General features: G+C 35.2%; 1 protein-coding gene across 1 annotated transcript in view; it reads left to right on the top strand.

The window, feature by feature from the left end:
• LOC123531382 (uncharacterized) overlaps positions 1-12316 on the top strand; it is a 61669-nt gene that overhangs the window by 25843 nt on the left and 23510 nt on the right. The window contains exon 4 of the mRNA XM_053517802.1: positions 955-999. Within this exon, the coding sequence (XP_053373777.1) occupies positions 955-999 (45 nt within the window). The remainder of the gene's footprint in view (positions 1-954; positions 1000-12316) is intronic.

The following is a 12316-nucleotide window of genomic DNA, read 5'->3' as shown; positions in this document are numbered from 1 at the left end:
GAGTGAATTTTGCCAGCTCGGATTACATGAGACATACAAGTGTCGAGTGGCATTCGACCTGGCAAATCCACCGTAGCCGAATACAATGTCTGTTATAATGACCATTTTATTATATACCTCCATCTTTTTGTTTGTCGTTTTTTATCAACGAAATCTTCAATGTATTAACATTTTATCAATGTTTAAATAGAACTGAGTGTAGTTTTTGTGTGCGCTATTTATAGAATTGTGTCAGGTCCTGCAAATATTAAATGAAAGTAGTCTTTCAACATACAATACAAAAGATACAATACGGATTTATTTTCTGCATTTTCGTATTTACTTGTGAAATACAAGCCGTATTTTTTGACACAGTCTATACCGGTATATAGTAAAATGTTTTATCACCTGTATAATTCTATGAAGAAACACTCATCTCACACCCGAAGTGGTTCAAAGAAAAGCATTTGTTTTATTGCCTTCTATTACTTGAAGAATACGGTATGCAAGAAAAAGAATATATCACTAGTTGTAGGTGCGGATGGAAATATCTGGCTCGGAGGTACCTGTTTCGCGGCATCACAGGCTCGTCAGAGCCTCGTTACCGCTTAAACAGTTACCCCCGAGCCAGGTATTTCCATCCTCACCTTCAGCTAGCGACAGGTTAGATGACTTTCGTGCTGTAATTTATACGTTACAATAATTGAATAGTGCTGACAGAAAAACATTCTTTAATTTTATTTCTTCTATTGATGGAAGAATACAGTACGCAGGATAAAGAATTTAAAGGTGCGGATGGAAATTTATGATTTTCGGGTAACTGTTTTGCGGTTATTCGATCGAGACTGGTTACCGTCTGAACAGTTACTCTCGGGTCATATATTTCCATCCGCATTTTCAAAAAGTGAAAGATTCTTATAAAACACGCTGTACCTAGAACAATCAGGGATTCAAAATCGCTTTTTTATATTTTAGTTGGGCCGAACATTACAAGGAAGACACAGGACGAGTTGAATGCATGTGAGTATTCATAAGCTTTCATAGCCATTTTTACATTGTAGTCTCCCTTGATTATCTGGCAATTCGTGTCCTGCTTTAACATAAGTTTCATTTTCATGTATTCGAAGGGTCTTAAGACTTTTTTCCCGTATACTTTCCGTATTTTAGAATATACGGAACACGTATACGAGCCTGTATATTCCGAATATACGTAGTATACGGATCCCGTATTTTTGTCATATACGGACTGTGATTGCATCAAATATACGGGACATATACGGACTTGTATTTTCTAATATACGGGCTTCGTATTTTTTCCGTATACGCATGATATACTAAGTATACGGATCCCGTACTTTTGTCATATACGGGGCATATACGAAACTGTACTTTTTGATATACGGGCTACGGACTAATCCCGTATATGCATGGTATACGCAATATACGGATCCCGTACTTGTGTCATATACGGGGAATATACGAAACTGTATTTTTTACTATACGGGCTACAGACTAGTCCCGTATATGCATGGTATACGCAATATACGGATCCCGTACTAGTGTCATATACGGAATGTATTTGCATCTGATATACGGGGATATACGAACCTGTAGCTTTTGATATACGGACCAGGTTTTTCCCCATTTATGCAAGATATGCAGAGTATACACATTCTATATTTGTCTCACATTTAGACTGAATTTGGTTTTCGTATTCGGGGAATTCACGGACCAGTATTTCTAAAAGATACATTTACCAGATTTTCCCCGTATATGCACTTTGTGTAGTATACAAATCCCGTATTTTTCATTTATGTGAACTGATTTCGTATATGGGTACACACTAAAAGATGACAAAATGAATGTCAGTCATACCTACAGCAGAATACGGTATGTTAGAAAAAAGCAAGACAAAGACAGGGTATGAGAAAAAACTCATATTGTTATTAACTGGAGACATGTCAGATTGAATTAACATTTTATTCAACTTAAATACTTTTTAAATCAGTTTTTCAAACGATTATGAATCATTTTCATTTTTTGTCCAAATGAAATAAGTAGAATTAAAATGAGTAATCAATAACATCAAGCATTTCTTAATATGAGCCGCGCCATGAGAAAACCAACATAGTGGGTTTGCGACCAGCATGGATCCAGACCAGCCTGCGCATTCACGCAGGCTGATCAGGATCCATCCTGTTCGCTAAAAGTTACTGTAATTACAATAGACTTTGAAAGCAAACAGCGGATGCGCAGGCTGGTCTGAAGCCATGCTGGTCGCGAACCCACTATGTTGGTTATTTCATGGCACGGCTCAATTATGTTCATTTCTAATTGAAAAACTAGCAATTCACACTACTTTCTGTACATGTTTTCGTCATTCCCATGGATGTTGAGTACCGCTATAGGCGTTTCGATTTGTCGTCTGCTAAGAAGAGCAGTACATCCCTTCTAATGTCTGAAGATGTATTCAAAACGAGCGCTTTAAAAAGACGCATGTTGGTTCTGTGCTGGAACACGATATGTAAGCAGGTTACAAATGATGAACCCCATGGAAATATTCAGTTTTCTGCTCTCAATTAGTACAAGCTTTTATCTGTTGTTGCGAATGTCACTGAGAACGAATGGCTCATCCGGGCTGTCTGTCTGCATCTGTTGATCAAACTAGTAGAATCTTCACACATAAGTATATTCTCTATCGTGAAAATAAATAGTCGTCCCGTTTTCTGATTCCAGTAAACAACTCTTGTGTCAGCCTGGAATAAAAAAAAATGCACGCATTAAAAGTTATAAAAATGGACTCTTGCAATTCATAGATACTGATAATTATATCTATTAAATGATGTGAAAATTATGACGAATAAAATGATATGTGGGCAGGGATGACGACATCATTTAAGTGTCGGAACGCACCATACTCATTTCGTCGCGAAAAGAAATTAGATATTATTAAATGTGCCTGTTGATATTTAATACAAGTTATCTACAGTGTTTTATTTGCATTTTATGGTTATATTACGTTAAAATCTATCTCCCAAATTATATTTAATATTAATAGTAAAGGCCATTTATGGCCAAAATGCAAAATAATGGAAAAAACTCGCAAAGAATTGATTTTTTGTGTAAGTATTATACAAGATGTATGCAACAACATATAAAAAGTATAGAAAAATATCATGATGCAAAATGTCTATTTTTGGGGTTAAAATGTTTAAAATATTAATGAAACTGCGGATTTCTGAAATCGGCTCATAACAACAGATTTATGCATCTAACGAGGTCCAACTTTGGCACAACATTAGATTACTATATTGTGCGAAATGTAAACTAATTAGAAATTTAGAAGAAAACAAAATGGCATCCTAAATCCAATATGGCCGCCATAAAAACGACATTTAAACCAGAATTTTCGTCGATTTTATGTCAAATTGTCTCATATTATTGCTTTTACATATAATAAGCTGGTTATTGTTAGTTACAGTATGCAGTTTACCTAAGATGGAAAACATTCTGCCAGCAGATTCAATACGGGGCAATAGTGAAGTACAGAGATAAAATTGCCGAGTCATTCGGCAGCAGAAATTGTCGTAAAGCAGCAATAAGTTGAATAACTTTCTTATTTATTAACAAAATATATGAGTATGGGTATTTTTCTTTCTTAGTAAGATAATTTCCCATATGATAATCATGGTTTTGAGGCAAAATTACATTAAAAAGTGTTTTCAGTTAATTTTTAGCTCGACTATTCGAAGAATAGGGGAGCTATCCTACTCGCCCCGGTGTCGGCGTGAGCGTGTGTGAGCATCACACAAATGTTAAAGTTTGCGTACCATCGCAAATATTTTCAAAGTCCATTGAGATATTGCTTTCATATTTTGCATACTTGTTGATCATCATGGCCCCAGTCTGTAAAAAGGAGGCGGCAACTCTATAAAGCATTTTGACTGAATTACGGCCCCTTTTCGACTTAGAATATGCTTATTGTAACGTAAAATTTGCGTACCATCCCAAATATTTTTAAAGTCCATTGAGATATTGCTTTCATATTTTGCATACTTGTTTACCATCATGACCCCATTCTGTAAAAAGGAGGAGGCAACTCTATCAAGCATTTTGACTCAATTATGGCCCCTTTTCAACTAAGAATATGCTTATTGTAATGTTAAAGTTTTACTCATAGCTTATATTATACTATCAAGCACTGAGAATAGTCGAGCGTGCTGTTCACTGACAGCTCTTGTCTTTTTTATTAAATAGGAAAATGGCATGGAAAATATGGTAGATACAAATAGTCCTCATCCTTTTTTCCTTTTTTTTTTGCTATGTAGAGCTATTTTCCTTATATTTTGCAATTATATTTCTGTAATGACATGAAAGATCTATGCTTGACATGTACGTAGCATTTTCACAATGAAATAATAACATGACAGAATTTGTCATGGAAATTTATATAACACACCACCACTACAATCTGGGGTCTCATTTTCAGCTATTTTTGCAATTTGTGTGTTTGACTGAAAATATTTTTCTTGCATCAAACATCACCCCCGCTTTTCTTTTTTTATTCAGCACTGATAACATTCTTCAATAAATTGTAAGTTACAGACTTTCTAAACTGGTCCTGATATGTGCTGCAGCCATTGAAAATATGTCAATTTTATATAGTGTAAAGACGAACAGCTATTTAGTGTGTTATAACCTTATGAACGACTTGGGTTAATAACAGTCATAGCTGGATCTCAGCATCGCACATTATGTTATATACAGTCATGTAGTAAAAGAGAACCAACTATTTGTTAGATCATGTACTCGTGTATTCAATGTAAAATATGTTCGAATATGGGCCAATCAGAAACAAGTTCCATAAATAGCACCAGTCAAAGCACACCTCTGCTAGGGTATAGATGAGTGGATGAATTACAATGAAGTCATTCTGTATCCACACATCAAGGATTCAACTTATAATTTATCCAAGTACCTTGAAAAAAAAAGCGGTTGCAGCTACACTGTCAGGGCAGATAAATTATATAAAAAAAGACGTTTGAGACTAAAGAAGAGTTACAGTATTGTAACTAGGTTTCGAGCGTTAATGCCAGCGCATAAAAATTAAACCTTTACGGGATAGACGATAGAAAATACAGGTTGATCATTGGAAATCTGAGACAGAGACGTTTGGTTTGGTAATCGTCTGAGTCAGTAAGAGAACGAGGTTCAACGTTATCGGTGAAGTACAGCCAAGGCATTGGGGTCATTTTATTGCTATATTTTAAAGCATATAAGTGCTGAGCATCTAGAGTTAGGGCAATCATACTGAGTTGCAGCTTCATATAAGAGAACACCGGCTGAACATCTATGCGAAATGACCATCGTATGTTGTCAATTCAAAGACATTGGCGGACAGGAACTTCAAAAAAAAGGGTTAAACACAGTATTCCCAGCCTATAGGAGTTTGAGCTGATTATCATTAGTTTAAGGTTGTTAGTTTGAAACATAGAGTGATTCGTCTGATCCCTGAAATCATTACAGTCATGAATCATTTAGGCGAGGTAGCCAGAGAAAATTTTTTTATAAGGTACTGTATATGGTCTCACCAGCTCTACGTTTTAACATAGCACAGTCACCATAGCGATTGGACACATTACATTGTTCAAGATATTAAAGGCGTAAGCATTTTCCTGTGTCATATAACTCGTATCCCGATATTTACATATGTTATGTGGAAGTGTTGTTATGATATAGATTTCTATGCTATTGCGAATCGTACTTTAGTAAAATGTATTCAGTTAATGTTTTTTTAAGGTAATGACACACTTAATAGCTGTTCTTTTTTATTCTTTATAACATTCACATATTCCCAATTACTGCAGCGCACATCAGGACCTATTTAAAATGTCTGTAAGTTATATTTTCTTGCAGAATATTGTCAATACTGAATAAAATGAAAATGAAAAGCAGGGTTCATGCTTGATGCAGAAAAATATTTTCAGTCAAACACACAAACTGCAAAATTAGCTAACCAATGAGATCCCAAACTACAGTGGTAGTGTATGATCTAAGTCAACATGACACATTCTGTAGTGTTATTATTTTATTATGAAAATGCTACCTACATGTCAAGCATAGATCTATCATTTGATTTCAGCAAATATTGCAAAGAAAATAAGGAAAATAGCTCTAAAGAGCCAAAAATGAGGACTATGTGAATCCGTCATTATACGACTACGATTTTTGACCATTTTCCTATTAAGTGTATGTATGCCTATAAGATCAACGTTTTCTCTAAGACTTTGCCAGTTTCATTTGAAATGTACAAACAACCTAAATACAAGGTTTCAGTTTATACCAACAATTTCTCAGGTTTTATGGCAATTTCAGTAACATGTGACAACTCGTCAAATTTTGGCAAAAATAATTTTCAATCAATTACCATAACTGTAGCCTACTTTTGCCCTATTTTGTCATTTTCTACTGCAATCTGCTACACTGCTAGGGCAAATTACACATTTAAACTGTAAAATATGTTCAACTGTACCTCTAACTACTAGAAATTAGCAATCGTTAGGACACCAAAATGCAGTTTGAGAAAAAATACTGTGCACACACACAAATACATTGAAAATGTGGTCTTTTTATGTTTATCAATATTTAAAGCAAAATTGCAATAAATTTGTCATCTTCTATCAACATGATCAAATTCTAGTCAAATTAGACCTTTCCCATCCTCATCTGGCCAGATTTCAATTTTTGCCAATGTTCCCTTGTATGTTACAGCAGACTAAATAGCTGTTCTTCGTTATTTTATATACAATTGTCATATTTCCAATGGCTGCAGCACACATCAGGACCTGCTTTAAATGTCTTTATCTTACATTCTCTTGACGACCATTGTCAGTGCTAAATAAAAATCAGAAAAAATGGGGGTCATGTTTGATGCAAGAAAAATATTTTCAAACCATTTTTAGAGCCATTTCTTTATTCGGGGTCTGTATTGTCTAAATGACCGTATGGCGGCCATTTTGGAATTGAGAAACCATCTTGAATTTTTTAAGACTGAAGTTTGTGTGTTTTGAAATAAAATGTTTGTATCTTCTATGATGCTGGTCATTTTTCACACTATTTGAACTTTGTGAAATGCTTAAACGGTTTTCCTGTGTAATGAGATTTAATGGCGGCCATCTTGGATTTTGGCGGCCATCTTGGTTTTTTTTAAATAGTCATGAGCTTAATTTTTTTGTGTTATAATTTTCTACTACTATGCAAAATTTCGCTTTCTTAATAAAAATATTGACATCATTATGGACAGATTCCAGAAATTCACAGTTCCAATCATATTTTTTAACTTTTTACCCCAAAACATGCATTTTGCACCATGATAACATTCTATACTTTTAGTATGCTGTTACATACATATTGTATAATGCTTTCACCAAAAATCAATTCTTTGCGAGTTTTTTCCCCTTTTTTTCATAAATGGCCTTTACTATAAATGCATGGTGTTAATAGTGCCGTCACAGGTTGTCCGGCCAATCCTCACCTCATTTTGATGAATTGTCTTCAAACTGACACAGTAATAACATAAGTACGAGAGAGACTTTTTTCAAGAGAGATTTTACCTGTCACAAAACTTCAAAAGCACATAAAGTGCGGTAATGGGATCACATCCCCATTTTATTCCTACCAAAATGTCAAAACTACAGCCACGGTATAATTTAAACCAACGCTACTATGCTAAATTAGTGTTCCTCAACCTGTCCGCCATTACGCAATCCTCCGTGTTAGAACTTATTCAAAATGCACAATAAATCTTTTGTACAGTTTTGATAAAATATATCGGAGTGACATAACAGTCGCGTTGTTAAGCTATTTTAAATTTAATTTTTCAAACATCTCTTTAAACTTTGTGACTGAACAAGTTCTGAACGATATACAATGTATTTGCCTCTAAACGTTTAAATATATTTGGTTAAACAATCTGAAGAGTTTCCAGAATTTCCAATTTCGCGGTCAGTATAATATTCTTAGACAAGTAAAATATTCATCATAAACGTCTCATCTCTTTATGTTCAAATAAATGTAATGCATCTCGGTTTTTAATTCAGCAATCCTGTATTAAAGTATCAAAATAGAAAACTTACTGTAAATCTGGATTTAAAATTATCCAAATCTCATAGATTAACCTAACTAAAATATAATAAATGAGCCGTGCCATGAGAAAACCAACATAGTTGGTTTCCGACCAGCATAGATCGAGACCAGCCTGCGCATCATGATCCATGCTGTTCGCTTTCAAAGCCTATTGGAATTAGAGAAACTGTTAGCGAACAGCATGGATCCTGAGCAGACTGCGCGGATGCGCAGATTGGTCTCGATCCATGCTAGTCGAAAATCCACACTATGTTGGTTTTCCCATGGCACGGCTCAATTATATATTTTTGTTCTTGTCGAACGATCTGGAGGCCAGTGCTTTGCCACTCAGCTACCTGCACATGCTACAGTATTTTTTTTTTTTGATTTAACGTCGCACCGACACAATTACAGGTAAGATACCACGTGCGAATGTGTTGATTAACACGTGCGCACGTAATAACTGTCTTAGCTAACATGTGATAGCTATCACATTTGCAGTTGTTAGCTGACACGTGCGAACGTGAAAAATTACCAACGAAACTAACCGAGATATCAGTCTTTTTTTTTCAAAAAACAAGAAACACTTACTTCGTAAATTACAGCTAACTATAAATAACACTTCCTTATGAAAGACATCCATTTAGAAAAATTGCAGATCTTTTAACGCTTTTTCATTTATCAGCTAACACGTGCGTACGTGTTAGTTATCACACGTGCACCTGTGAATTACCACATACGCACGTGGTAGCTAACACGTGCGCACAGAAAAAATAAAATATTTCCTATGTCCTCGTTATGCCACCGTACTATACATAGAACATCTGCAGAATTACTTCGAAACAAAAGTCAACGGATATGAAAATATTTTTTGCTTAATATTTATAATTAAGTAACAGCTGAAAGTGAACATTGAACAAAAAGGTATAAAATACATATTTTATAGCGCTTTGAATTATATTAAACTGAATGACTTCGGTTAATTATGTGTTTTCTTTATTACCAAATGCTATGTTATCTACATGTTGGTTTAAAGGTCCGACCTACCCGGAGTGGGTCTCCGTGGCCGAGTGGTTTAGATCGATGACTTCAAACCAGTTGCCCATCACCGATGCGGGTTCAAGACTCACGCAGAGTGTTGAATTCTCCATGTGAGGAAGACATTAAGCAGGTGCTCGCTCGTGATGAAATAATTAACGTTAGGGCACCTGGGGTATTCCTCCACCAAGAAAACTGGAAAGTCGCTAAAGGACCTGTAAGTGTGTCAGCGCAACGTTAATCCCAACAAAAACACAAAAAGCCGACCTACTCGGTCGGTAGCAGACGATACGTGTAGGTTACTAACCGAGTAGGAGGTCCGAGGTGTTCATGAAATGAAAATATCCGCGCTCGTGCGAATCGTGACACCGAAAGCGTGTAGCGCTCGAGGTGTTACCGCACGAGCGCGGGTATTTTCATTTCATGAAAACCAATCAAAGAGGTAAGTAACTGACTTACACAACGTCATTTTAATTTGTTAGTTTTTATTTATTTATTCATTTATTTATAAGTATTTCCTCCTGCCAGTCAGAAAATTAATTATATATTCGGAATTACTTTAACTTCAGTAGATAAATTTAAATACGTAAATGATATGAAAAAAGTTTATGAAAGTTCTGCTTATTCGCCAGTGTTACACAAATTGATTTGTACTTTTATCGCAAAAAGCATGAAAACAGTATTGAGTCTGTGACTGTAAAAAAAATTAAAGTGGGATAATAGTCTTAATGACACTTTTAGAGAATATATAACTTCTGATTTGCCAAATATTGAAATGATTGTAAATAATGTTATTGAAAATAATTTAAGCATAGATAGTAGTATTGATTCTATATCTAACATATTGTACAAAAATGCATATGATACTTATGGTGTTACGAAAGTTATTAGAACTTATAAATACAGAAGAAAATATAAAAGTGAATGGTTTGACCAGAATTGCGAGCAAGCAAGAAATAACTTTGTGAATGCAAATAGATTATATGCAAATAGTAGATCTATGTTAAATAGAGAAAAATTAGTTACAAATAGACGTTTATATAGACTAGCCAAAAGGCGGGCTAAGACAAAATTTCATCTAGCCCAGAAAAACAAAATGCATAAATTATTTTGGAATGAAATAAGAAAATTTAAGAATAAGGACTCTAAATGTAAAATCCCTAAAGATGCACTTTTCAGCCATTTTAAGAACTTATTTAATGATGAAGATGTATTTGTTGACGATGATGTTGAGCAATTTATAAACAGAGATGACTTAGTTTATAATCAGGTTGAAATGCTTGACTCAGAAATTACAACAGCTGAGGTGTCTAAAGCTATTTCTTCTCTAAATAGAAACAAAAGTGGAGGCTATGATCTACTTTTACTTGAGATATTTATTGAAAGCAATAATTTATTATCACCAACTTTGTGTAGACTTTTTATGCCCCCGAAGGGAGGCATATAGTTTTTGAACCGTCTGTCAGTCTGTCGGTCTGTCAGTCTGTCAGTCTGTCTGTCCGCAATTTTCGTGTCCGGTCCATATCTTTGTCATCGATAGATAGATTTTCAAATAACTTGGCATGAATATGTACCACAGTAAGACGACGTGTCGCGTGCAAGACCCAGGTCCGTAGCTCAAAGGTCAAGGTCACTCATAGACGTTAAATGTCATTTTTCATGATAGTGCATTCGTGTCCGGTCCATATCTTTGTCATCGATGGATGGATTTTCAAATAACTTGGCATGAATGTGTACCACAGTAAGACGACGTGTCGCGCGCAAGACCCAGGTCTGTAGCTCAAAGGTCAAGGTCACACTTAGACGTTAAAGGTCATTTTTCATGATACTGCATTCGTGTCCGGTCAATATCTTTGTCATCGATGGATGGATTTTCAAATAACTTGGCATGAAAGTGTACCACAGTAAGAGGACGTGTCGCGCACAAGACCCAGGTCCGTAGCTCAAAAAGGTCAAGGTCACACTTAGACGTTTAAGGTCATTTTTCATGATAGTGCATTCGTGTACGGTCCATATCTTTGTCATCCATGGATGGATTTTCAAATAACTTGGCATGAATGTGTACCACAGTAAGATGACATGTCGCGCGCAAGACCCAGGCCCGTAGCTCAAAGGTCAAGGTCACACTTGGACGTTAAAGGTCATATTTCATGATAGTGCATTGATGGGCGTGTCCGGTCCATATCTTTGTCATTCATGCATGGATTTTAAAATTATTGAGCATGAATGTGTACCACAGTAAGATGACGTGTCGCGCGCAAGACCCAGGTCTGTAGGTCAAAGGTCCTAAACTCTAACGTCGGCCATAACTATTCATTCAAAGTGCCATCGGGGGCATGTGTCATCCTATGGAGACAGCTCTTGTTAATAATATTTTTACTAGTGGTATTTATCCGATTTCATGGACTAAAACAATTATAGTCCCAGTTCCTAAGAAGGGAGATCCTAGAGATGCAAATAATTATAGAGGAATATCTCTGACAAGTATTTTCTCAAAAATATTTTCGATAATCCTTGATAATAGATTACGTCAGTGGTCTGATATGAATGATACACTTACAGATAACCAATTTGGGTTTAGAAAAGGTAAAAGCACCGTTGACTGTATTTTTGTACTTAACTCTATTATTGATAGGGTTGTTAAGAGAGAAAAAAAGAAGTTGTACACCGCATTCGTGGATTTCCGTAAGGCCTTTGATTTAACATATAGAAATGGTATTTGGTTTAAGTTAGTAGATATGGGTGTGTCTTGTAAAATTCTTAAACTTCTTAGAAGTATGTATGAAAGTGTAAAATTATGTGTAAAGGTCAATGGTTCCTTAACGGAATTTTTTGATAGCTATATGGGCTTAAAGCAGGGAGAGCCATTATCTCCCTTTCTATTCATAATGTTTGTCAATGATATGCAAGAATACTTAGCTGATGACAACATTGATGCATTTAGTATAGACGAAATACAAATATATTTGTTATTATACATGGCCAAATATGATGAAATTTAGAAAACTGATGTCTACATCAAAAAAGTCTAGTGAAGCTCGCGAAGTTTGTTTACCTTGCTATGAGGGCTAGAAATGATAATGTTTGATGTACTTAATTTATATATATATTATATACTGTAAAGTTATTTTACTGTATTATATGATGCAGTTTAATTGTTTTTAATGAATTTAAG

The sequence above is a fragment of the Mercenaria mercenaria genome, chromosome 11 (genome assembly GCF_021730395.1).
Source record: "Mercenaria mercenaria strain notata chromosome 11, MADL_Memer_1, whole genome shotgun sequence".
Taxonomy (NCBI): domain Eukaryota; kingdom Metazoa; phylum Mollusca; class Bivalvia; order Venerida; family Veneridae; genus Mercenaria; species Mercenaria mercenaria.
Note: the sequence above shows the minus strand (reverse complement) of the source record. Positions and strands in the feature narration are given on the sequence as shown.